General features: G+C 41.8%; 2 protein-coding genes across 3 annotated transcripts; both read right to left on the bottom strand.

Moving 5' to 3' along the window:
- Nucleotides 1–2,197: 2,197 nt before the first annotated feature.
- LSM11 (LSM11, U7 small nuclear RNA associated) lies at nt 2,198–11,510 on the bottom strand. The gene is made up of 4 exons (XM_028154685.2): nt 11,038–11,510; nt 5,007–5,146; nt 3,089–3,172; nt 2,198–2,628 (listed from the first exon to the last, which is right to left on the bottom strand). Exons 1-4 carry the CDS (start codon nt 11,489–11,491, stop codon nt 2,218–2,220), a joined length of 1,089 nt encoding a protein of 362 aa, XP_028010486.2. The 5' UTR covers nt 11,492–11,510; the 3' UTR covers nt 2,198–2,217.
- A 1,667-nt stretch (nt 11,511–13,177) lies between these two features.
- THG1L (tRNA-histidine guanylyltransferase 1 like) lies at nt 13,178–21,028 on the bottom strand. Of its 2 annotated transcripts, XM_008147674.3 has the most exons (6): nt 20,532–21,028; nt 19,180–19,356; nt 18,258–18,427; nt 17,174–17,262; nt 15,846–15,953; nt 13,178–14,800 (listed from the first exon to the last, which is right to left on the bottom strand). In XM_008147674.3, the coding sequence occupies exons 1-6, from the start codon at nt 20,720–20,722 to the stop codon at nt 14,639–14,641; spliced, it is 897 nt and encodes a 298-aa protein (XP_008145896.2). In that variant the 5' UTR covers nt 20,723–21,028; the 3' UTR covers nt 13,178–14,638. The 2 variants fall into 2 exon arrangements, with proteins under 2 accessions (XP_008145896.2, XP_028010488.1); XM_028154687.2 differs by lacking the exon at nt 20,532–21,028 and having other exon boundaries at nt 18,258–18,332; nt 19,180–19,246.
- Nucleotides 21,029–27,381: the final 6,353 nt, after the last annotated feature.

Here is a 27,381-nt window from a genome sequence, read left to right as displayed (position 1 = left end):
AAACCAGCATTATGTAAAATAAATTAGGTTAGATTTAATCAGGCACTAGACTAAAACAGAAATTGATTATATTCCTTTTGATTCCAAATTTCTATTTTACTGGAAAAATCTAATATCCATTACAGCTTCTAGCTAAGGAACAAGAGGGCAGACAGGACAGCCAAACAAGGGAGACTGGTAAAGAGGTAGAGGCAGGGTGCCTGATGATTAAATAAGACAACTATTAACTGGGGAACTGAAATTTTAGACACATTATTTAGAAGAGATTAGATTGGCAGATTCCAAAGATGATGGTTCAAGTTTGTGATCTGGAACCTCTCTAAATATTTAGTACATCTGCTCTGGCTCTAAAAAACATATTTAAAATGCATTTTAAAATAAAAACAAATAAACAAAACAATTTCTACAAATTCCCTTTTAGGGATGTGTTATTTTTAGATGCTCATTCTCCCTCTGGTATTATCATACAAACCAATGAGAAGTTCAGGGGAATTCTTTCTGAAATGATCAGAAAAGGTAGGGGCTAGGATGTAGAGGAGCAGCAAAGAAATGTTATTCTCTTACTCAAGATGTTCTTCTGAAACTTCCACTGTTCTTTAGGAGAAAGGAATGGAACATGGCTAATAGTTCCTGATGATACCGCTGCCTTCGGATCACAGCAAGATCATACTTATGACACCTACAGAGATTATCTGCCTTGCTCATAAGCATTCTAACCAAACCATGAAGTAGAGTTAGTAAAAATGACTCATGGTTCCTAAACATGTTTAGAGACTTTAAAATGCCTTCCTAAAATCTTTTGCCTCAGTGCTCCTGTGAGGTAGGTGTCTGATGGGCAAAAACCGAGGCTCTCCTTTCATTATATGATGAGCCAGTGACCCATCTAGCAGAAGGACCAGGTATCTAAGTTACACAACAAATACAGCAGGGGAAATTTTTCTTTTCAAGCATTTTAACTAGTTAGCTATTTCTTATTCGTACTTTGAACATGAATTATCTAAAATAAAACAAAATATAAACTAACAAAAAAAAAAAACAATTCAATATTACCTAACAGTCTGTAGCCTATTCTGCACTGGTGACTGAGAAAGCATATAGCATGATTCAAGTAGTATTGGAGAGTGCTATGGTATTTCTGCTACTGAAGCTGACTGTGAGTCAAGTGTCCCTTACAGACACACCTACTCTAGTTTGTAAGAACCTCTTTGGTCTGACACAAGGGAATAAAACTACTGCTGCTGTCTCATGAAAACCATTCTGAAAGATATTCTACACAGGACCAGCCCTGCCTGGAAAAGGGATTCTTATGATGCATGTATATTACTGAGTTCATGCAGCACTCTTTGAAGATAGACATGAAGGTCACAGTCTCTTGCCATAAAGCTTATAGGACATGTCACAGTGAGTCAATACACAGGGTACATGCACTAGCACTATGCCACAGAAGTTAGAGAGAAAGACAAGAATCCACCACATGAGCATCTTATAGTTCCATCTGGTATGCCATTCACAGAAGTTACCTCTGGTAAAGGAAGACTTTATGAGGTCCCACATTCCTTTCCATAATAAGGAGAGGGATAAAATCAGGGCATTCATTGCTGGCTGCTTTAAGCATACCAATTATTCAAATTTTTCCCTTACATAAATTGGTAGCTTTCTTAGATCTTATAGATATCCAAAGATAATAGATTACGTTTCTTGATTAAGAGAGAATGGTGTAGAGCAAAATTCAACAGTTACAAGATGTTGGTGTAGAGTTTCAGGGCAATTTATACTGCTACTACTGAGAATCAAATTCCTGAGTATTCAGAGTACTAGCTTTAAAATGAGATAATTCTTTTTGAGGTGAGTTTCTCTCCTCCACACTAAAGAGTCCATAGTGAATTTAATTCATACCATAACCCCTGATTCAAATGGAAGATCATATATTTGGTCTGAGTGTCTGAAGTAGAGCATGATACCAAATCAGATGTGTGTACTCATATGCAGCCTGGTATTACTGTTTTGATATTAATGCAAACAACCCATCCTCCCAAGACCTGTCTCCCTTGAGGGAGCTCATCTCCCAGAGAGCCTGAGCCTGGTTCTCTCCTCAACACATGCAGTACCAGAGGGGATCAATCCAACTCAGGGTTTCACTTGGATACTAGGATACAGCATAGCAGCAATTCATGCATTTTGTTTCTAAATACTAAAGCTCAAGTGAAGCAGAGTTGCTCACTGTGCAAGATGAACTAGCAGGACATTCTCGCCTCGAATGAAAATCTGATTTATGTGTCTAGTGAATACCTGTTGGTAATCTACTTTGGGCTTTCTCTTTTTCTTACGGGACTGGCCCCTAGAAAGGGTAGTAGCTCTGGAAAAGGTACCTCCCGCACTAGACCCTTCTGTCCGAATAGTCCTCCCTGACAGCTCTGACCTGGACTCCTCCCTTGTAGATGCCTGCAGGGAAGAAGGGACGGAGCGGGAATGTTTGCGTGAGACCCGGTCAGTGTCTTCTCTTCCCCACACTGAGGCTACCTTCCAAGTGGATGTCTGGGAGTATCTGGACAGAGTGGAGTCTTCAACTGCAGACTTAGAATCTGCCTCCTTCTTGGAGGAATCTTGAAGTTTTAGTCGATCAAATAGCTATAAGGAAAGCAATGACAAATATTAGCCTTAAACATCACTCTTTCAATATATAGGGGGACAAAGACCAGATTCCTCAATTATGCTCTGTGGACAACTTGCTTTGCAATTTTTAAAAAGTTAGTAATGAATTTTCTATTTCTACCTATAACTCAGATAAATCAGTAAGTGTGTCAAGAGAAAAGGTACCTGCTTATTTCTACTGGATAAAACAGAAAGACTTTTAAGCCCTATAAAAGGTAACTTGTTGCTCAAATAATATGCAGGTCTGAAGCAGAAACTCATTTGAGATTAGAAGAATGTATGAGAAGAGAGACTAAGGAAAACCTTGGTCTAGACATACCTGGTTGACAGCACCAGGGCTTTCCCACTATGAAACCCTGCTCACTGGGCTCAGTGATCTTAATTCCTAAGCCTGAAAGCATGCTGGGTACTCAGGAAGTCAGGAGAAATTGCCTACCCTCGTGAGAGTCAATGAAGAATCCCGCTCATATGCTTTGCCTAGAACAGGCTTTCGGTAGGTCTCATCCACATCAGTAAGTGCCTAGAGAAACAGCCCAAAGGGGAGAAAATGAGGCAGAGTTAAAAATAATACCTTTATAGCTTTCATAAAAAAATTCTTAAAGGCAGAATAACATCTAATTGTAGTAGAATTAAACCTAAGTGAAGCAGCTCTTGGGCAGGAAAAAAAAAGGTAATACCTGGCACCCTCTGAGTAGGATTTCCAAGTGGCCCATGACCACATAAGACAAGTTTCATCTGTGGTAAGGGGCCTTTATGGCTGCACAGAAGTTCTTAAATTTCACTGTTCATAAATATCCAGGAAGCTTATTAAAGTGTGAATCCAAGGCTACTACTCTCCTAGAGATTCAGATTCAGTAGGTCTGGGATGAAGCCCAGGAATTTTCTGTTTTAACCGGAAACCCCAGGTGATTCTGATGCAGGTAGCTTTAGGCCATATTTTGAGAAACACTCTACTGCATCTTTTCCCTTTCTGGTTTCTATGTTTTGTGACAGCAATTAACAGAGACTGACCAGAGTTACAGACTGAATTGCTGACAAATTCTCATCATTGAGAGATCAACCGCACAGGACAGCTGTTAGGATCAAATGAGATTGTGTATGAGAAGTTACTTTGAAAAGTATAAATCACAATACAAGTACAAGCTGACAGTATTATCATTACCAGCACTATCACTACATATGTTCTCTTAAATCCTTTTCCTTCAAAGGTAAAATTATAATAATAAAAAAAATTTCTTACATTTTAGAGGTGAGAAAACTGAGCCTCAGAGAAATTACCTTGCCTAGAGTCACACAGTTACCAAGTGGTAAAGCTAGGATTAAAACCAGGGTTTCCGATTCCATAATGGTTAAAAGCCTGGTTTCAGAAGTCAGAAAGATATATAATAAAGTCCTGGTACTTCCACTTACTAAGAGTGTGACCTGTACCAATCTTCCAAAATCTGTAGCCTCCATTCCTTCATTTGTGAAATGGAACAGTAATAGACCTACAATTCATTCATTGAGATAATATATGTAAAGTTCTTAGTATGGTATCTGGCACATAACAAGTGCTTATTACATTTAGCAACTATTATTATTATCCAGGGGAATGCATGGATGGAGATAAAAAAGTTGGAGATGAACAACCATATGGAAAAGAAACACTAGAAAGCCTGGTGGCTCCTATTTCAACCGCCCCACATTATAGTTGTGCTATAATACATCCCTACTTTCCTTCAAATATCTAGTAAACAGTAAGCCTCTAGGAGGCTAGGAGTGTGTGGTACAGCATGTAAACTAACTTGCTTATTAATATGTCTGCTCCCCTTCTATCCATATATATCTTTCAAAAAACAGTAGCGTGAAAATTTCTTTCTGAAACTTCTGTACTTAGCACTGTGCCCAAAGTGGAACATAAATATTTTTAATAGGAAATCAATACAAAATTACTAAACAGATGAAATAAGTAATTATTGCTTAAGGCTGGGTTTCTCAATCTTGGCATTAAAAAGATTCTGCACTGGATAATTTTTTGTTGTTGGGGGCGTCTATGTATTGGAGGACAAGCAGCAGAATCCGTGGCCTCTATCCACTAGATGCCCGTAACACCCTATCCCACAGTTGTGATAACCAAAAAATGTCCCCTGAGGAAGAAAAAGGCAAAATCACCCCTGCTGAAAGCCACAGCCTTACGGAAATACAAGCAATAAGAGAAACTTTTTTTTTTGTTATTTCTCAAGAAAGTGTAGATTCTAGTTCTTCTGGGAAGTTATCCTGTAGGTTTCTCTGAATAAGGTTACTCACGATCTTTAGATTTATAAAAGATTTAATCCCCAAGAGGTTCTCCAGCACCCTAAGGAGGGTTTAATTACCATATTCCAGAACTTGTCAAATGCAACGAGGAAGCCTGTACAGACGCCCCGAAGTCCCTTGAAAGTGCGGATGTGAACATTCACTTTCACCCCCTCCCGGATACAACGATGGAGTTCACCCAGAGGGCTGCCTTCGTGCACTGCAATGAGAGAAGAATAGTTACATCGCATGAACATATGCTCTCATTCCCAGAAGTAACAACCAAGACCACCCACCCATCTCCAGCAATACAAGGCAGCATGGTGCAGTGGCAACCTCACTGTGGGAACAGGAAGGCCCAATGGACAATATGGCTGTCAATGGGCAACACACACTGAAATGAGACAAGATTCATAATGTGGATAAACCATCTGAAAGGCTATCATCTAAAAGTTTCACCTCTCTATATCCCATAGCCTATGCCATTGATTCAGATGCATCATCATTTAAAACCTTTTGGGCAAAAAAGAAATACCACATTAAATATACATAGTAGCTAGATTCTTCTCAGTTCTGTGTCTTATTAAGACAACTTTTTTTCAGGATAATTCTCATGAACGACGTATCCAGCTTAAGCCTCCCAAAGAACCAAAAATCTTGTTCATATGTTTAAAGAAAATAAACTGTGTAACACATCTGCCCTTAAACACATGTAACCCTCCAGGAGAGAACGGCCTTTAGGCTCCCCAGTCTCAGTTACTACATGCATGAGCTCTCTGGAGCCACTAGTGTTTCAATGTACATCACCGTCACACTGGCACTCAGAGACCTGCTTGTATTCCAAGCCTTGCAGGGGTAGAGGCACCTGCTGAGCATCTGGTTCCTATGAGACTGCTGATGAACATCATTAAAAAGAGCAGCATGATAATTCATAAGAAGAATGCTGGAATTATAATTTCAGCCTTAACTATGATGGATTCTGTTTTTCAGAGCTTGGAAGCAGGTATGAATTTTATTTTTATTACTTCATGTTAACTTACCCTTCCCCTTCACAATATTCTGGCTATTATACACACACACACACACACACACACACACACACACACACACTAGAGGCCCGGTGCACGAAATTCGTGCATGGCGGGGGGAGAGGGTGGTTGTCCCTCAGCCCAGCCTGCACCCTCTCCAATCTGGGACATCCCTCTCACAATCCAGGACTGCTGGCTCCCAACTGCCCTCCCCTGCAGGCCTGGTCCCCCCCAACTGCCCTCCCCTGCAGGCCCTGGGTCGCCCCCAACTGCCCATCCCTGAAGGCCTGGTCGCCCCCAAATGCCCATCCCTGCAGGCCTGGGTCCCCCCCCCAAAACTGCCCTCCCTTGCTGGCCTGGTCTCTCCCAACTGCCCTCCTCTGCCGACCTGGTCACCCACAACTGCCCTCCTCTGCTGGCCTGGTGACCCCTAACTTCCCACAACTGCCCTCCCCTGCAGGCCATCTTGTGGCAGCCATCTTGTGTCCACATGGGGGCAGCCATCTTTGACCACACGGGGGCAGCCATCTTGTGTCTTGGTGTGACGGTCAATTTGCATATTACTCTTTTATTTATAATATATATATATATATATATATATATATATATATATTTCCAAAAGAAAAATCATATACATACACATACTCTCTCACACTCATGCATACAGTCTCTGTTTTTCCCTCCCTCCCAAATTTGCAAGGCAAAATTCTTAGGAGATTGCCATTGATAGTAAACAAATAAAAAACCACTCTCTGTTTTATTTCTAGTGACATAAAATAGAACAGTCCTGCACTTCAGTTTGGATAACTAAGTTAGCTACTCTTTTTTTTAAAAAATATATATTTTTATTGATTTTAGAGAGGAAGGGAGATGGAGAGATATTGAAACATCAATGATGAGAATTATCCATCAGCTGCCTCCTGTATGCCCCCTACTGGAGATCAAGCCTGCAACTGGGCATGTGCCCTGATCGGAAATCAAACTGTGATCTCCTGGTTCATAGGTCAATTCTTAACCACTGAACCATACTGGCCGGGCTAGGTGGTTACTCTTGACTTCCTTATTCTTCACTCATGGATGCACTTATAAATGATGGCAGTGATAAATAAAAGAAAATACTCTTGGAAGAAAGTGACTTAACAGATAAGAAGTAGGAGCTTATGTCAGACTAAAGATTCAGCAAGAAGGCACAGGTGGAGCAGAGTGACATAAACAGCAGCCTTGGAAAGAAACATGAGAACTTTGGTCTTACCTTCATCATCTACCCTTCCTCTAGCAATATCCTAAAATTATTTGCACTTTTGATATTTAAGGGAGTATGTGTATGTGTACATGTATCTGGATATGTGTTACAGACTATGTTAAAGCCAGCATTGTAAACAACATTTAGGTCATTATCACTAGTTGTGTGATCTTGGTGAGTAACTTTCTACAAGTCTGAGTTTCCTCATTTATAAAATGAAGTTAGATGATTAGTTAGCTTCTAAATTCCAGAATAAATCTCTATAATTCGATGTCTTAGAAAGTGATTACAATGGCTGCATTTACTCCCTTTGCCTATATACATACGCTGCCCCCTCCCACCCCCATACACATATGTGTTTCCAAAAAGAGAAGAAAGACTATACTTTTTCTAACTTGGGAAAAAAAAAAGGGGGGTGGGTACCACTTCTCTCACACCCCCAAATCAAAAAGAAAAGACAAGCTTGTATCTTAACAACAGTCTCTTACTCTAATGGCAAATGGTAAACTCAGGTCTTCAACTCTTACATCTGTGTCTTTCTCTTGATTTTTTTTCTTTCAAAATTTATGTCTCTCCTTCTGTGATCAAAGGTGCAACACTAGCACCACCTATCGGAGCAAACTGTCAAGGCAAAAATGAGCTCTGCATTCTGAATCAGAATGCACACTCTGAATCTCTTTCCAGCAGTCTCTGTGACAAATTCTAAATAGATATGAGCTAAGCTTATAAAAACTTAATATGACCAAAGGGAGAGGAAAAAAGCCTCATTTTTGCAGTACTTTTTTCTTCCAAATCCTCCTCCCTTTCCATTGCCACTATGCTTGGGCCACACCCTTCCAAGTCCAGGTCATTTTTAACTCCACTCTTTACTTCTCCCTGCTCATGGCAATCATAAAACTCAGACAATAGATTCTCAGTAACTAAGACCTTTCTCCTTCTACAACCAATCACATCATCATCATCACTGTCACCATCATTATCACAAATTACTGAACCCTCAGTGAGGCCCTGCCCTGTGCTAAGTTTAACTTTATGTACATTATTTTACTTAATCCTCACAACTAACACAGAGGTACTCTTATTTCCCCTCACTCTATAAATGTGGAAACCAAGGCTCAGAAAAGTTTAAATAATTTGCTCAAAGTTACTTCCCTAGTAAACAGCTGAGCCAACAGTCAATGTCAGGTTACATGCATCCTGACCTAGCGCTTTTAATTATGAAGTCTAACAGTGATTTTTAACATTCACCGAGAATTTCCCTATATGCTAAGGAAGATTACTGTTGTAAATGCTTTAAATGTGTTAACTAATTTAAACCTAACAACAACAGGTGGATTCTATCATTGTACTCATTTCACAGATGAGAAAATTGAGGCCCTCAAGAGTTTAAGTAACTTGCCTAAACCAGAACAGCTACAAAGTGGAGGAGCCAGTATTCAGACGTAGACAGTCAAACTGTGTTCCACTCCACCCCCAAATATTTACTACTAGAAACTTAGCTCCTAGAAACATCTGCCCTAAAAGTGCTTTTGCTTACGAAAATACACCATGGTTCCCACTCCCTATCATCACAAAGTCGAACAAAAAAATCTTTGGTTTGGCTCTTCAACACATTCTAGCAACAAATCCTTCGCTGGACTCAAATTCCATTCTCTTTGCTTTGGACACAAATCCTCTGCCTCATGTATGCAGCACCCTCCACACACCAAAAACAAGCAAGCATTACAATGTGCTCGTCTCTTTCCTCTCCTGAGACTAGCATAATGGGTAAGCACATACCTGGAGTTGGGACAAACCCAGGATTCTCAGCTGCAAACTAACCAGTTATGTGACCCTAGGCAATAACAGGCAATAACTGAGACTCAGTTTCTTCATCTATAAAGTTGTTTCTAAGGGTAAAATGAAATATAATGCATCTAAAGGGCATAGCAAAGTGTATAGCACATATGTGCTCAATAACAGTAAGTATACTTAGCAACACTAAAATTATCACCTGACTTACAAAGGGGCATGAGGAAACTTTTGAGGTGATGCAATTATTCTATATCATGATTTCAAAACTCACTTTAAAAGGTTGTATTCTGCTATATGTAAATTACACCTCAATAGCCTGATTTTCAAATAATTTGTTATCCGCAATCATGCCCCTCTTTAACTTCAAGACCTAAAGCTTACCTCTTATAGGAACTCTTTCTTGAACAAATCTAATCCTCACCCATGCTGGGGGGTGGGAGGGTTGTTGGTTTGTTTCTGTTGTTGTTGTTGTTTTTGCTTTCTGAAGGTCAGCAACGCTTTGTGATGGCCACCCACCTCTACCATGTACACTCCGCTGTTTCCAGTGGCATAATTAAAATTTTCAGTGCCTAGGGCACATTCTCTGAGACCTTGACTCCAGGCATATATTTTATTGTGGGAAGTCGACCAAGGTGGTCTTCACACTGTCAGAATAATACAGCAAAGTGCTCTGTAGGTGAAGGTAAAGCCACCCACTACACAGAAGTAATTTTTTTCCTTGACAATCTTGGTAGCAAAGCAATCACTGGCAAAATGGAAACGAATGTTACGTTCTAAGTCCGATGTGGCAAAAAACAGATGCAAAAATCGGGTCCCCCAAACAGCTCTTATTTTAAGAACGTGAAACTCCATCTTTGTGTTGCTGCTGGACAAGCAAGCTGGGGTGAACCCTAATCCTGGGCAGGGATGTTCCAGCATGGAGGATCATCTGACAAAGGCACCCCTAACAGCACACAGGTTTTCAGGATGTTTCTCTCTTAACAAACACATTTCTAGGAATAAAACAAAATACACCCCTGCTTAGCACAACCCTCCATTCCCAAGGCGGTGAGTGACTTAATACTGTCACAATTTAGCTATCAGGGTACAGATGCTCTGAATGGCTAAGTAGGTCATTGCATTCACGGGGCAAATGTCAGAACTGCTTGCCAGATGACAAAAGATATATAACCCTGGGCTATTTTTATTCTGTTTATACGAGACCTAACTCACACATTAGCAACCTCTGCTGTTTACAGCTTTACTCGAGGGATCTATTAGGAAATTCCCCTGAGCCATTTACACCTTCAGGACTTAAAATAACCTGTGCTTATGGTAATGAGAGCCTGACAGACACAGTCCTGCACCCAGCCCGGCAGAGTGGCTGTAATACAGTGTGTGTCCTAGTGGCATTTTGTGCCTGCTGCATTCTAGCACGAGTGATTCGGCAACGTGAGCGTGTGTGTATCAAGACCCTGCAACCCTTCTCGTGCTTAGAGCACCCCAGAATGAGCCGTTACTTAATGTGCTATCTGAACAGACCTCCCCACACTCCATCCCAGCATCCCCACGTCCCACCGGCCACTCATTCCCCTGGCACTGGCTGTGCACCACCTCCTCCGTCCGCGGTCCCCAAGACCTCTCTCTAATCACGCCTGCAAAGCCTCCCGACGCTGTCCGGGCCCCGGCACCTCTGCAGACCCCGCCCCTCCTGCGGATCCTCTCCGCAGGCGCCTCACCACCTCCCCCCCGAGCTACTTCCAGGGACCCCGCCGCCTCTGCAGACCGACACCCCTTGCCTACGCCGACCCTCACGGCTCCTCGCGGCCTCTGCAGCCTTTTCCACTGCCCCACGGCTCAAGCAGACCCCCTTCATTTCTCCAGACCACCGCCCCGTTTCCCACATTACTCAAGCACAACCTACCCCCGCCTCCCGGTCGCTACCTCCGCACACCTTCCCCGAGACCCTCCCCCTCACAGGCCAAGCCCCGGTCATCCCTCAAAGGCCCCCTCGGCCGTCCCCTCCGGACCGCCCGCCGGCCCCTCGTCCCCGCCCGCCGGACTCACGGGGCATTCGCGTGAGCACGTTGCGCGGCGCTCTCCTGCCCCGGCCCGGGGCGCGGCGGCTCTCCCCGTCGGCCTCGTCCCCTTCCTTCTTGACCACCATGAGGCGGCGGAGGCGCTCGATGCGCTCGGGGTCCGGGGCGGGGGCGTCCCGGCGGCGGCGGGTCCTGCTCGAGGGTCCGGCGGCGGCGGCGGCGGCGGGGGCCCCTGGGGCCGGGGCCGCGCTCCGCGCCCGCCCGCGCCCGCCCCGGCAGCCGGTCCTGAGGAAGGTCTCGTAGGCGGCCACGTTGTTGAAGCAGGGCGCGTTGGGGTAGGGGATGGGGGGCAGGCACGGCGCGTACAGGGCCAGCAGCGGGTCGAAGCGGTCAGACTTGACATCCAGGCGCGGGCTGGGCGGGCGCCCGGGGCTGCCGGCTCCGGGCGACCTCGCCCCCCACTCCCGCTCCCGCTCCTCCATGTTTGAAAGGCCCGCAAGCTGAGGCCGATGGGAAGAAGGAGCGGGGCCGCCAGAGGGCGGCACTGCGCAGCCGCGGGGCGGGGTCGCACGGCGCCGGCGCAGCCGCCGGAGGGCGCACCTGTCCGTGGTCTGCTTCGCCGGGGGCGTGGCGCGCGGCTGAGGCTCGCCAGGGCCGGCCCCGCCCCCTCAGGGCCTCAGCAGGCGGGTGACAGGTTAACCTGCTTTGATGCAATTTCCCCATCTATATCATTATCTAGTGTGTTTGTTAATACTCCAGATTCCCCGGGGTCGAGCCCGGGACCAGTGTGTTAACAAACTCCCCAGGCGTTTCTCTGCTCTCAGGAGCTGGCGGGTAGAGGGCAAGGAATGTCCCAATTTGCTTTCATGCGGAGTAAGTACCACTGGGTGTTGGCCTACCTGGACTCAAATACTTAGCTTTTCTGGATCTTTATATTCTCATCTGAAACATAACAGAAATATTACCTACGTCCTAGAATTGCCCTAAGAATGAAGATATAGCGCATATAGAGTGCATAATAAATGCTCTATGAATGTTAGCTAATATTGGTTAAGTGGAATAATTTAAGAGTGGATAGATCCCAGTCTTCCATTTCCTACATCCTATTCAAAAAGTAATTTGCACCAACACCAGGAACCTTAGTATTAAAGAAAATTCATTACATCACTGATTTTCTGAACATTGCTAAGCAACTGGAGGAAATGATCCAGCTCTTGTAAACCAGGATGGAGGATTTACAAGATTGGTTGTACTTTATAACCTCTGCTCTACAAAACAGTTTTTTATATTAAAATGATAGTCTGCACGAAAGGCCCAGGTATTAATTATCCCCTCATCCAGTAGAGGTAAGATATTCCAGTCACCTACACACCACAAAAATCTAACTGCCGCTAGTCCCCAAAGCTATCAATATTAACTCTATACCAGCTGCTGTTTTTTTTCTTTAGATTTGGAAAGGAAGCCCAAGAGAACACTATTCTCTTAGCAAGATGAAAATGAATATAAAACTGCAATGTACATTGTAAAGCATACAACACCCATCAAGCATGGAGCTTTTATGTAATAGCACTATAGACTTAGTTATAGCATGAGTATTAAACCTAGTATATTCATTTGCTCAAAACCTTGTGCCAAAACAAAAATCTCAAATATGCAAACTGCTGGCAATTCAAGGAACAAATGCTTGTCTCCTTTACCTTGTAACAAAATCAAGTGATAGCCTTTGTAGTATTACATAGCACATTCCTTCAGATGGTTTTGTCTTTAAAACTTGCATTTTAATGCCTATGTATTTATTTTGATATGAAATGCTATAAATTTACCACTTACATTTCCCAGCTAAGAGCTACATTATCTTATTGCCTCATTTGGCCTGCCACAGTGTACCTGTGGCCCAAAATGCAGCATATCAATGACCACAGACACCAGAAGCTTTTGGGATTATAAAGCAGATTACTGAACTCCAAATTTTTGGGGGGAGGGGAAGGGAGGGAATATGGAATCAGCATTTTAAACAAGCATTTCAAGTAAATTTTTGCATCCATAAGTCTGTAAACCACTGCTGTGATGAAAGGTATGTGTATTCTGGCTTAGATGCACAAACACATACAAAATTTGGATTCATACACTGCATTTGTATGAGAAAAATAAATGAAAATTTAGGCCAAGGGAGTTGAAACCTTTATTTTTCTTCTCAGAGATTTTAACAATTACTAAACATCTCCTATTCCTCTGGAGTGAGAACAGGAAGGGAAAACATGGCATCGACAGATGGGGTATCAATTGGTGAGGGATGAGACCAGCCGTCACTCAGAAATACATTTTCTTCTTGGCTATAAATTCTGCAATGCGGGACTAGGCACTGAGACATGAGCTGCCTCTTAATTCTTAATAGAGCCAAATGACTTTCCTCTAAAATATGAAATGAGGACAAGAGGCAATGTGAGTTCTACCACCTGTCCCCACTACCTCCCCCTTTTCAGAGGCCAAGAGCTTGGCAACATGAAATTACTACTGCAGCTCTCTGCACCTCACCCAACCCATCTCTACTGGCCATCAGCAGGTGGAGCTATTAGGACTCCTTTGCCACCTGCCACCTGTAACCCCAGAGTGTTGACCCCTCTGCTCTCCAACTCAAACGTCATTGTTCTGATTATACAGAGGCTACCTGAGAATCTTTTTCAGATAGTCTAACAGGTGACAAGGTGACTTTTAAGTATCTAAAGAACATGGAGTGAATGTTTCTCCTTCTTTGTTCACTCATTCTCACACATTTTCTTCCTCTCAAATATGCACATAACCAGAGGCCTAGTGCATGAAATTAGAAACGGCTGCCTGCCAAGGCCCGGGGAGAGAGGCCGAGGGCGGTTGGCTAGTCAGCCCCACCCCCTGGTCTAACTCCTGGTAGAGAGGACAATTTGCATATTAGGCTTTTATTATATAGGATTCTTAGAAAGTGATAATTGGTCTTGCAAATGCCTCTGGCAAGACAATGATCATGCTAATTGACTCTACAAAATCAAGCTATAAATGCTTAAGAAGAACATCCAGTCTACTCATTTGTTCAGCCAAGGATGCCAACTTGGAGACTGACACAGAGCCCTGAGCTTTCCCGGGAATTCTTGAATTCAGAATCATACTGCAGGCATCAAGCTATATTTATCTCCAGGTCTGCCAAAGATGAATGCAAGTAGATGGGTGGGAAAGGTGAGATTTAAGGTCACTGGATTCTCTAGTAAGGAATAGGTGCGCAAAAATAACCTTTGGGCTCATCTTCCATCTTAGGTGAAAAGAGTTTGGCAGGCTTTGTAAAACTTAATGCCACAACCTAAAAATGATTCATTCTGTAAGGCATAAAATAATTCTCACTTTATAAAAATAGTATCACAATTCTTTTAAAAATGCACTTCTACCAAAGGAACCATGTTCCAACATTGCAAAAAAGGTGTTCCACTTAAAGCAGAACAAGATACCTCACCCCATCCATGCCTTCCTTCCCTGTTCCCCTCCCAACCAGTCATGTCACCCTGGGACACTGTTCTGGGTGGTAGGAATGCTTGGGCCACCTCAGGCCAGGAGACTTGGGGGGCCTTCCATAGTTAAGCATAGCAGGACAGAAAAGCAAAGGGTCAGCTGTCTTCATCTAGGATCTCTGAGTGTTCCTTCCAGAAAGCATCCCCGATGATATCACAGTGCAAGGGCACTGGCTTAGTCCTGGTTCGGGTCACTGCCATCTTTTTCCCTTCCATTTCAGCTGGCAGTTTAACTTCTTTTGTCGTGACTTCATCCACCTACAGGTTAAGTTAAAATATTGACATCGTTAACTTGAGAGTGGATTTGGGAGAGAAGGGGGAGATGTGAGGGAGGTTTATTTTTTTTACTTTATATCGTAAAAAATATGAGACATTTATCAGACCATACACACATATCTCAACATACATGAATTTCTTTACAATTAAAAATACTTTTTAAAAGAATCATTTTGCTATATTCTAAAAGAACATCTTAGGAATAAAGGAGATTTCTTGTTCCTTGTTAGCAAAAACTATAGAATTAGTGGTATTTTTGCTCTCCCACCTGCATTAGGAAATATCCAAGTCTGTGCCAAAGATTAAATGTGCTTTAAAAATACTAATAAAAGAGCTGAAGTTGCTAATGGAATGACTAGCTCTCAAGGTTCCCCTTAATACTTAAAAACATTTCAGAAAAACTACCTTGGATGGAAGGAAATTTTTCTCATAATAGAGAAGTCATTATGCCCAGGAGCTGGTATGAGAGAAAATATTGGTATAATTAAGGATTTAGGTAAGTGTACACTCATTACAGAAAATGAAGGTGTATGAATGCCTGGGGAACCTCATGAATATTCTGCAAGTGTCAGAACCCTCATATCAACATCTCTTAGGGCCTCATATTGCAGTTGTCACAGGATGGATGGATCATTTAATGGTCTTATCCAGTGTGGGAGAAGGTACTCTTTTAAATGTTCTATGAATGCAAAAATTCTCATACCTGTACTATAATCCTTTAACGGGGTTTTACTTTGAGGAGAGCTTATGACACAGAAAAATAAGTGTAACACTTCTAAAATTCTGTGTTTCTACTTACAGGGGAGATTCAACATCACTGACAAACTGATACAGGGAGCATGGACTGACAACAACAACAAGAAGCATTGAAATAGGAACCTCTAGCATCTTGTTTTGGAAAGGATCTAATTCGTGTTAGCAACTGCAGTCACACCAGCATACTGGTAGCAGGCAAGATACACTTGGGATGGGCACAGACTCTCTTCTTTCCTGACCTCCATTTTTTCTCGGGAAACAACAGCATTACCTTTTGCCATATCAACACGGTCCCTTTCCTATACATCAGCGGCTCATTATTGTAGTTGATGTTGAATTCAGAAAACAAAATCTCATTCTTGTCTGCTGCAAGAGTCCCCTGAGAAAATAAAAACAGATATACAAAGCTTTGTATGTCTTATCTCTCCCCTAACCTTACCAGTCCACCCTCTACCTAAACTTCCACAAACAAATCAAGTGGAAGTTTTAGCAAACCTATTTTGATACTAAAAAATTTGCATAATTTCAAATCTTTAGGTGTGTAAATTCATAAAATTCTCTTCTGCTAACCACTATGCTATCTCCCTGAAACTAATACCAAATAATATTGAATGTAAGAACAAATTCTCTTCTGTAGCCAACAATGGCTTCACAAGTCATGAATGTGATGGGAATTAATAGTGAGACCGCCTATTCTGTACTAGATACTTTACTAGTATGTATACATTCTTATTTGACCTGAAAACCACCTCCATTTTAGAGATGAGAACTCTGAAGCTTAGAAAGTTTATATAAATTGCCCAAGACTATAGTTTGCTCTTATCCATCTAGAACCAAAACTAAAGTTGGCTCTTCCAAAGTAGATAGACCTATTCATATTCCTATTACTGCTATATGTAAATCATCATCGTTAGTAATGACAACCATTTACTGAATAATTATAAAGTACTAGGCATTGTATTGAGTTGTTATAGCACATCATCTCATTTCAGAGTTAATCATCTTACAAGCAGCACTGTCATCTAATAATAAAAGCTAGTGTTTATTAAGTACTTACAGTGTGCTTTGTGTTATCCTATGTTTTACATGCGTCATGCCACTTAATTCTCAACGTAAACCTATGAGGTAGGAACTATCAGTTTGCCTATTTTACCTATAAAAAACTAGGCAGCGAGGATAAAATTAAACAGAAGACTGATCTAAGTGTGATTATTTGACTCCTGAAGCCTAGACTCTTTACCTGAGAAACTACAGGTGCCCAGCAGGGAATGGCAAATAGGCAACAGGCCAGATGGGACTGACAGAAAAAGAGCACATGCCTGTCGAGACAGGGCAGCCAATACTCAGTTCCAGCCAAGCATTACCATGTGGGAATGCAGACCCAATGTCACTGATGCCATTTTCCAGCTGAGGACACTGAGGCTCAGGGAGAAGTAGCAGCGTCACAGGCCCAGCCAGCAAGTAGCAGAGTGGCTACTAATGTGATTTTTATATGCTCTCAAAACAAAGCTGTAGAGAGCTGGAAAAGAATGCAAAATACCATGGGGGAGCCTACAGAAAACTGTCCCATTGAGCATTAATTCAGTAAGATCTCTATACCTGTAATCTCCCTTGAGCTTGTGCTGGTGTTAGTCCAGACTGCTGTACGAGTGCCCAGAAAACTGTGTTATAAAGATTATTGATATGACCTGTGAGGAGAACAAAGGAGCACTGTTTATACATACATAATCTTTATTCAGCTTTAAATACTAGAACCCCACCTCTCTCCTCTTTAAAGTAAAGAAATCTCAAAGATACTGAGTGACCGCCCAAAACCATACATAGGAAACATGGGGGGAAGAAGGCAACCAGAAACAGACTTATTTCCTAACAGTTTTTTATTCTGTCATTTCAGTTATGCTTTATACACATCTGTTAACTTGTGCACCAAGCTTAGGAATACTTTCAGTTATGTGATTCACATTATTCCTACCTCTTTTCCAGTTCTGACAAAATCAAGATACACCAAATGAAACAAAGTCTCACAAACATTTCATCATAGTCATGTAAGGCAGGAGTCACAACTCAAACCCACTGAGTAGGTCACCCCTTCCCTACCTCGGGGAACAGGGAATGGTAGACTGTGGCAAACGGGCGCGCGCGTGCGTGTGTGTGTGTGTGTGTGTGTGTGTGTGTGTGTGTGTAAAGGGAGCATTGCACAGGTTCTGTCCACTACTATGTGGAAATACAGACTTAGTACTGCCAGATCTTCTGATTTAAAAAAAGCAAAAAAGCAAAAAAGCTGGAAACTTGACAAGAAATCTCCCGATTTTTCAATTACTTTCAACTAATTTAAAATTTTTTGAGTCCTGGCTGGTGTGGCTCAGTTGATTGAGCTTTGTCCTGTGTACCAAAAGGTCACCAGTTCGATTCCCTGTCAGAGCACAGGCTCAGGTTGTGGGTTCAGCCCATGGTCGGGGTGCATATGGGAGGCAACCAATTGATGTTTCTCTCCCTCTCCCTCTCACTCTCTGGACCTTCCTCTCTCTCTAAAAAATCAATTTAAAACATGCTAAAAAAATGTTTTTTGAAATATTTCATTCCAAACAAAATACATGTGAGCCAAACCTGTACCAGATCACCCACCACCTCTAAAGTATGGAGTTGGTGGTTTAATTACATCTGCTTAATTCCTTTCACTTACAATCTGCTTGCCGCCAACTGAGGTAGTCCTTTAAGGTCTGGTTGTTAGGATACACCACAACTCTTCCATCAAAGCCTGGGGGATACAGAAGGGGCTGGTCTTCAAAGTAATCCCGCCAATAAAACACGTAGCTGGAGGCGAACTGGGAGGCCACATGAGTCATGAACTTACTTGCAAGTATAAGGCACAGTGGGTGGAGCAAAAAAAGAGAAAATACATGACGTTAACTCAACACTGTGATAGGACCTGTGGGTGTAACAGAGAGATTACACAAACTGGCCAGCAAACCTAGAGATAAAATACGTTGGGACAAGAAAAACTATTTTAATATTTTAGTTACATATATGAAATGTAGCCTGCCTCTCCTTCTAGTCCTTTAAGTAATTAACTAATACCAATTTTTTTTCCTGTAGGATGTAATGTGAATTTGTGGTTCAAGAGGTATTTTTTTAAGTCTTGAAAGGAGGGGAACCATTGTTTTAAAAACATACCAATTTATTATATGATTTGTTTCCTTTAAGAGTATCAAAATACACAAATATGAGGTTTGTCTATTTTGTACTGAAATTCTCCTTCATTAAAGGTTTAAGCAATACTGCAATGCCTGTATAAGTGTCTGTCACTGACTAAAGCCAACCTATGAATCCCTAATATATTCCATGGTCTATTTTTCTAGTCTTAAATGTTCAACGCCAAATCAGTCTAGAGGATAAAGTGATGGGGAATGGAGTGGAAAGAATCAGATGAAGAGGGATATGGAATGCTCAGATATCAGATGGAAGTACAACAGTCCACACAGAAATATACAAACATTCTGCCATTGCAAATACTGCAGACATATTGTGGTCTGCGAGTCTGTGTTTAAGAAAAGCAGAAACCAGATGCTGATAAGAAATATGATGGAGCTGGGCTATGTAATTACCTGGCTCTTCTTTTAAACCAATTGCTTTTCCGCTTGAACACAAAGCTGTACTCATCACTCTGTCCATATGCAATCACAATATCCTCCAGTTCTTCCATTACAGTCTGGGCACATTTGGTCATTAGGTGGAGAGCACGGATGTCATTAGGTTTTGCAAAGCTGTGCTTCTCAGAAAACCTTCATAAAAGAAAGAAAAGAGGGGGAGGGACATGAATGTAAGAGAGCTTGTCATTAACACTAAGGATCAAAGAGGCTGTTCAAAGAGGAAGGTACTGAAATAGTACTGTGAGTCCAAACACTCCACTAGCCACAACCTAATCAATTCCCTTAAGATTTCAGATTTTTCTTGTCCTGACCAATGGAGAAAAGTGGACATAACTGCTAAGCCTCAATTCCCTCTTCTATAAAACTAGAGGCCCGGTGCACAAAATTCATGCATGGGTAGGGTCCCTAGGCCTGGCTGGTGATCAGGGCCGATCTGTGGGGCAACTGGCAGGGTGATCGGGGCCCCCGCCTTGCCCAGTCGCCAGCCCCGCCACCCTGGCTGCTGGTCTCCTCCCTCTGTGGGGCGACTGGCAGGGTAATTGGGTGTCCCTGCTGGCACCCACTTTGGCTGGCCTGGGGCCTGCAGGCTGGGGGCAGCTCCTGTGTTGAGCATCTGCCCTCTGGTGGTCAGTGCACATCATAGGAACCGGTCGTTCCACCAGTTGTTCTGCTGTTCACTTCATTTGCATATTAGTCTTTTATTATATAGGATGGGGATAGTCATTACTTTATAGAATTGTCCTGACGATTAGCAAAAGATAACAAATGTAATTATGCCTGGATCCCTAGAAGTGTTCGATAAATGTTAGTTATAATAATCATTATTAAAATTGCACTTTAAAAATTGATGTTATATTTCTGCCTTTTTTCTGACTTTATTTCCTCCTGAGCCCAGACCATGTGGCCTGTTACTGACAGTGAAAGAACACACTGTAAGAGTTGCCCACAGCAAGGCCTAAATGGGCCTCTGAACAGTCAGCAATCTTAACAAAATGGCTGGGCAACTGGCTGAAGAGCTAAAGTACTGTGCCCGAGAGTGACTTTTTCCCACAAGGTCCTTACAAACAGGTCTATGCTCGCATAAAACCCAGCCCGGCTCCTAATCAGGGAGCACCCAGTCCCACTGAACTACCCAGACAGCTTGCTTCCAAGCTCGTCTTAGCCAGCACATAGAATGATGCTCAATGCTGCGAGCTCATTGGCTGCCGCGTTACCTCGGTAACAATGAGCCGGCGCCCGCGATCGCTGGTGTAGGATTTACCCGGAAGCGCCGACGGGCCGCGCGGCCCAGAGCTGAGCTCACTCACCGATGGAAATTCCTGCCATCCAGCCGCACCACCACCCAGCAGTGGGGCAGGCAGGTGTCGTCAGACTCGAAGTCCCGCACGTACTCGAACTTGCTCTTTGCCATGGTCGCCCCCAATTTCAGGCACCGTTTCAGAGTGACGGAAGTGGAAGCCAAGCAATCGCGAACCTTTACGTTACAAGTGGTCCACATTCCCGCCTCCACCCCGCCACGCGGAGGGTAAAAAAACCAGAGAGCCCCGCCCCGGAAGTCCTATGTCTTTTTTGTGGCCGCTCTAGCCCCAGTGGAGGTCGGCATCTTTCTCGCCTCTCCTTGTAGTTCTCAAACCACTTCCGGGCCTGGGAGGAGGGTTTTAGCCTTCCCTTTGCATGACCCAGCATTGCTGGCTTTTCTCCCATCCTACAGCAAATCCCTCTGACGAAGTTTATAAAAATTTCCATCTAAGTTTAAAGTTTTGTGATTTTTTTCTTTCTAGTTAGCATTTATTTATTTGTTGTAGAAAATGTAAAATATACAGAAAAATATAATTAAGAAAATTAATACTATCTTTCCTCTCCATGGCAAAGTGTGGAGCTTCATTCCAGTCTCTTTTCTCTTTGTATGTTTACACAGGGAACACACAAAATTGTAATTAAAAACAGTGACAATTCAACCCTATTGTTTGTATTTTGTTTTATGATTTATATAGCTCTTTTGAATTCATTACTTACATTATTTTTATCCTCAAGAAAATTATTCAGACAATACAAAATGATATACTAGTATGGTGAAAAGTCTCTTGCTAATTCCTAACTCCCTACTTTTAGGCAATTACTTTTACCAGTTTCTTGTATATCCATCCAAGGAAAGATATAGATAGATAGATGATCTAGCTGAGTACATATTACATATAAATAAAATCTATAATAATAAAAGCATAATATGCTAATTAGACCAAACAGCCGAACAACCTTCCAGACGTCCTTCTGGATGACCTTCCGGACAAAGCCAGGGCTGCGAGGGGCTGCAAGGGCCAGCCGAGGCAGCTGGGGCTGCGAGGGCTGAGCCCCTTGCACGAATTTTGTGCATTGGGCCTCTAATGTGTGTGTATATATATATGATATATATATGTGTATGTGTGTGTGTGTGTGTGTGTGTGAGAGTGTGAGTGTCAAAGCAACAAGATTACTTCCTTCCCTCCCCATATGTCTTCCACCACCTCCAGCACCCACTCTGCCCCCAGGACAAGTAGTGACAGGTTGGGAGAGCCTTCAAGAGCAGGCAAGAAGGGAGGACTGCTTCCTCACTTGCCAGTTGGGAAGCTGCAGAGTTTTCCTGGTGCTGCCACTGTAGGAGGGAAAGAGAGTCACTGGAAGATCCTGATAGGCGTCATCTTCCTGTTTCCTTCAAGTTTGGGGGTGTATGTGAATGTAGAGACAACTGACTACATCACACTTGGAGGTTTCTGGAGCAGTCTAAGCCAGTAGATGAGAAGCAGCAGCAATGTGGTGTGCTGAGCAAAGGATAGATACCTCACTGCAGTTTCCCCCAGCCTTTGAGGCCTGGAAAAGATCACCATTAGTCCCATTACAAAGGATCTCACAGGTTACAGGGGGAGGCAGAAGCCAGGAGCTTCCTATGAAGTCACCCCTCCTGAAGAGGGTTTTGAGACAGAGCTGGAAGAGCCAAAAGGAGCTACTCCTCTTCAAGGGATCCAAGAAGGATCAGCTCATGCTAAGAATGGCCTCAACACAACCATGCGCCATGCCAAAGCAGGAAGAGAGATGTTGTTCCACCACCAGGTTGAAGGTCAATTACATAAGGAGGACTCTGCCTCCCTTACACTCCAGTCCACCCCTCAATGGAACAGGAATTAAGCCTTGAAAAGAGGGGGATGACTTCAGAACCAGACCATGTCTGCCACCTCCATTCCAGGTTGTTGGAGTCCAGGCAGAGTAAAAGAGCAGACCCAGGGCCTCCCACTCCAAGTCCCTTTAGTAATAAGCCTGGCCTGTGCTGGGGCCAGGGAGGGAGTAACTATGCTTGTCACAAGAAGACAAATACTGTATGATTCTGGATACTCAATGAAGTACTTATAGTAGTCAAATTCACAAAGAAAGTAGAATGATGGTTGCTAGTGGGTAAAGGTAGTGGGGAAGGGTGAATTGTTGTTTAATGGGTGTAGAATTTCAATTTTGTAAAAGATGAAGAGTTCTAGAGATTGGTTGCACAACAATATGAATGTACTTTACTGAACTGTACAATTAAAATTGTTAAGATGGTAAATGGTTTGTTATATGTATTTTATAATTTAAAATAAAAATATCCCATATACAACAGATATTTATGACCTACCTGGAAATTGGCCTCTATTTTTTTTTAAATTTCTATTACTTAGGAGATCACTTACCCACTGAGGCTGACAGAAAGAAAAGTAAGTATTTTTGGTATGGAAGTCATATTTCAATTTGCCCTGATGCTGACTCATTTCATTTGTACTAAGAGCTGCATTACGTAAATAAAATTAATGGTGCAAGGGATAAGAAGGGAATAATTTGACTCTAAAATCTCCCTCCCCACTCTAAATCACTCTAATCAAATTTCTGGCTGGAAGTAATGTACAGTATTGCTTCCAGGAATGGACTGCCTAGTTCTGGCATGGTTTTGAAGTTGTACTTTTGCCTGCTCAGCATCCCTTTTCTGACTTCTGGCAATGGCACCCCAACTGTCCTTTCCCCACCCTCTGATCATTTGGTTTATGTGGGATAAACTCATCTTACCATTGCTCCAAGGTGAGCACATGACCAAGACCACTGTGTGTCTCACTGTGAATCATAAAAAGGCCCTCCTCTCCCACAGACATAGTCATGCACCAGCCAAAGAATTGGTAAGTATGCCCTGCACTGGATTTCAGTCCCTGCATTATCCTCTTTGCATTGAAAGCTTGCACAAACAACAGTGGCCTCCCAATTACTGAGATCTGGCCAGTCCAGTTCAGAGATATGCACCTGATCCACGCCAGGTCAATGAGATAGTCTGGCACTCTGCAAGACTGGGGAAAAGTCTCTCTTCTATAAGAATTGCTACACCGGTGGCCACATTGCCTTCAAGAGGGAAGATTTGGGCTATGCAAAGAAAAAAATCTGAGAGATTCAGAAAAATACTTCTGATGACACCGAGCACTGTCCTGGAGCCAGCACTACTCCTAGACTCCTACAGGTTCCAGGAGGGCAGGAACCTCGCTTAATATTTTTCAAAGCTGTATCCCCTGTGTTTAGAACAGTGCCTAGCACATGGAGCAATCAAATAATATTACTTGAGAGATTTTGACAATAAATTCCCTTTTTGTTTATGAAATTGGGTCTTTAGAAGTCTCAATTCATTGGGGTAAAAGTAAATAATAACTTCATTTTTCTCCATAACTGCTCTCTCGTGTTCTCCTTTCTTTCTGGTTAGCAAGTCTCATGAAGAATTTTGGCCAGCTCTAGCTGGTTTGACTCAATGGATAGAGCATCGGCCTGCGGACCGTAGGGTCCCAGGTTCGATTCCTATCAAGGGCATGTACTTGGTTGCAGGCTCCTCCCCAGCACAGGCCCTGGTCGGGGCTTGTGCAGGAGGCAACCAATTGATGTGTTTCTCTCACATTGATATTTCTCTGTCTTTCCCTCTCTCTGAAAATCAATGGGGAAAAAAATATCCTTGGATGAGGATGAAAAAAAAGAAAAGAATATTGGCCAGAACCCCTAACTTCCCAGTCAGCAAAATGTTAGTCAAGAACACTGTGCTCCCCCAATGCAGGCAACTTTCTACAGCTCAGTCCTATTCCTGCCTGAATCAAATCAGAGTAGGAAGGTGATTTAGATAGCAGATCCGGTTCTGGTTTTTTAAACAAGTCTTTCAGGGGGCAGCTGACTCAAACTTGTAGGGGCTCTTTGAACTTAGAAGTGGGCTACTTCACATCGTATGTTCTCAGTTTGGGGTCTTAGGTATAATTTCAAAACATGAGGGAAAATCCCACTCAACATCCTGTGTATTGGGTTTGAGTTGGATCAAAAAGCAATTCACATAGATGAGATGAACTTGACATTTTGGATAAATTCAGGAACGTGAGTAATATATGCAAGGGACATGTGAACACCCACAAAGAGATATAAAATTAATCTGGCTATAGTGTGAAGGGTAACTGAAAGTGAAGAAAACCTGGAGGCTAGACAACTGAGAATCTACTTCAATATTTCAGATATGCAGTGCTGATTAAAAGGAAGAGATAGATGAAGAAAAAAGAAAAACAAAGAATTTGGTAGCCATAAAAGGTTTTCAGGTCCTAAATCACAAAAAGCTTTAATCCTTTTTAGAAAAGGCAAGGTATTAAGAGGTTTTGAAAAAATGTAGATATTATTATTGATACAGAGACAGAGTCACATTCACCACAACTAACTAGGAGTTATTTATAGGGCTACATATTGAGCACCCCATAATAATTTGGCCCTGAATGGGCCATAAGTTGGTAGCAAAATTATACAGGCAGATATATTTCCTTTTTTTCCATCAGTGGCTGGACTGGTTTATTAAAGAAGGAATTTGAAATCATTTTTTCCCTCTTCATGTCCATATAAAAGTGAAATCTGGCATGCGAATTGATTTTTCTATATAACTTATATTGTTACTCATTTCTAAGCAATAGAAATTAAAGGTAAAAGAAAATCTAGTAACTTTTGAGTAAAAATTTGCTTGGGAAGAATTATTTCCTAATTCAAGTTCAAAGACCATAGCAGAAGTCAATTTTTAAAAACCAGCAAAACAATTAAGAAAATCAGGGAAACTGATAGTTGGTTTTTTGAAAAGATCTATACAGTTGATGAAATTTTAGTAAAATGACCAAGGAAAAAAAGAGAAAAGATACAAATTGCCAAAATTAGGAATGAAAGAGGAAACATTTGAAGCCTACTAAAATTAAAAGGAATATAAAGAAATATTATGAACAACCTCATGCCAATAATTTGACAACTTTGTTGAAATGGGAAAATTCATAGACATAAATGATAAAACTGGCTCAAAAAGAAATATAAAATCTCAATAGACCTTTATCAAATAAAGACATTAAATTAGTTAATTTAGATATTAAAAATTTTTTCTAGTCTGGCCGGCATGGCTCAGTGGTTGAGCGTTGACCTATGAACCAGGAGGTCATGGTTTGATTCCAGTCAGGGGCACACGCCCGGGTTGTGGGCTCCATCCCCAGTAGGGGGCATACAGGAGGCAGCCAATTGGTGATTCCCTCTCATCATTGATGTTTCTATCTCTCTTTCCCTCTCCCTTCCTCTCTGAAATCAATAAAAAAAAATTTTTTATTTAAAATCTTTCTACAAAGGAAAGCCCATGCCCAGATGACTTTCTTTACTGGTGAATTCTATCAACATTTAAGGAATTGGTAATACTAATCAAACACAAACCGTTTCAAAAATAGAAGAGAAAGAAACATTTTCAAGCTCATTTTACCCTGATACCAAAGCTGTAGACAAAGATAGCACAAGAAACTACAGACCAATACCCTTCATCACTATAAATGCTAAAATTCTTAAGGAATAGCAATTGGATCCAGTAATGTATAGAAAGGATTATACATCATGACCAAGTGGAGTTTATCCAGGAATGCAGGTTAGCTAACATCTGAATATAAATTAATGTAATAAACATATTAGTAGACTAAAGCAGGGGTCAGCAAACTACAGTCCATAGGTCAAATATGACATGCCTTTTGTTTTTGTAAGTTTTATTGAAGCATAATCATGTCCCATGTTGTCTATATTGTTTTCATGCTACAATAGAGTTGATTGGTTGCAAGAGAGATCATACAACTCACAAAACCTAAAAATATTTATTATATCGCTCTTTCTAGAAAATGTTGCTGACCTCTGGAATAAAGTAGAAAGCTATATGATCATCTCAATAGATGTAGAAAAAGCATTTGATGAAATATAAAAACCATACATCATCAAGCTCTCCACAAACTAGGAATAGAAGGAAACTTCTACATAAAACCTACAACCATCATCAAACTTAAAGATCAAAGACAATGTTTTCCCCCTAACATTGGGTATAAAGCAAGGATGTCCACTCTCACCACTTCTATTCAACATTGAACTGGAGCTTCTATCCAGTGCAATAAGGCACAAAACTATGAATATAAAGTCAATATACAACCAACTAGAGACGAAGAAAACAATTACATTCAAAACAGCATAAAAATATTCAGTAATACATTTAACAAAGGAAGTGTAGAGCTGTTCACTGGGAATTACAAAACATTGTAAAGAAAAAGACAATGTTCTAGAACTGGATAACAGTGATGGTTACACAACTTTATAAATTTATTAAAAGGCACGGAATTTTACATTTAACTGTATACTTACGACATATAAATCAAATTTCAATAAAGCTTTTTTAAATTTTTATGAAAAAGATTGCTTTCTGCTGAAAACACACTCTCCATATACTGTCTGCATTGCTGTCATAGAGGACTGTCATATCACTTTCTTTGAATTACTAATTCAGATTGGATTAACTGGTCTTGCATGAAATCTACACTAACTTGATTTATTTCTCTGCCTCTTTTATCAGCCTTTGTTTATGCCCATACTTAGCTTTACCAGTTAGACCCTTCTCAAAGTGTGGTTCAGGTACTGAATTAGAGAATATGCTAGGTTAATACACTTTTCATAATAATTCTAAGACAATATTTTCCTTTTTACTATAATCTCTCACAAATATACAATGAAGCTTTCTAGAACCTTTATGACCCGTGCATCACAATAGATTGGAAGCAGAAGCAGACATGAGAATCCAACTGTGTTTTGTTTGTTTGTTTTTTA

Source organism: Eptesicus fuscus, chromosome 6 (genome assembly GCF_027574615.1).
Source record: "Eptesicus fuscus isolate TK198812 chromosome 6, DD_ASM_mEF_20220401, whole genome shotgun sequence".
Lineage (NCBI taxonomy): Eukaryota > Metazoa > Chordata > Mammalia > Chiroptera > Vespertilionidae > Eptesicus > Eptesicus fuscus.
This window is presented reverse-complemented; position numbering and strand designations above follow the sequence as displayed.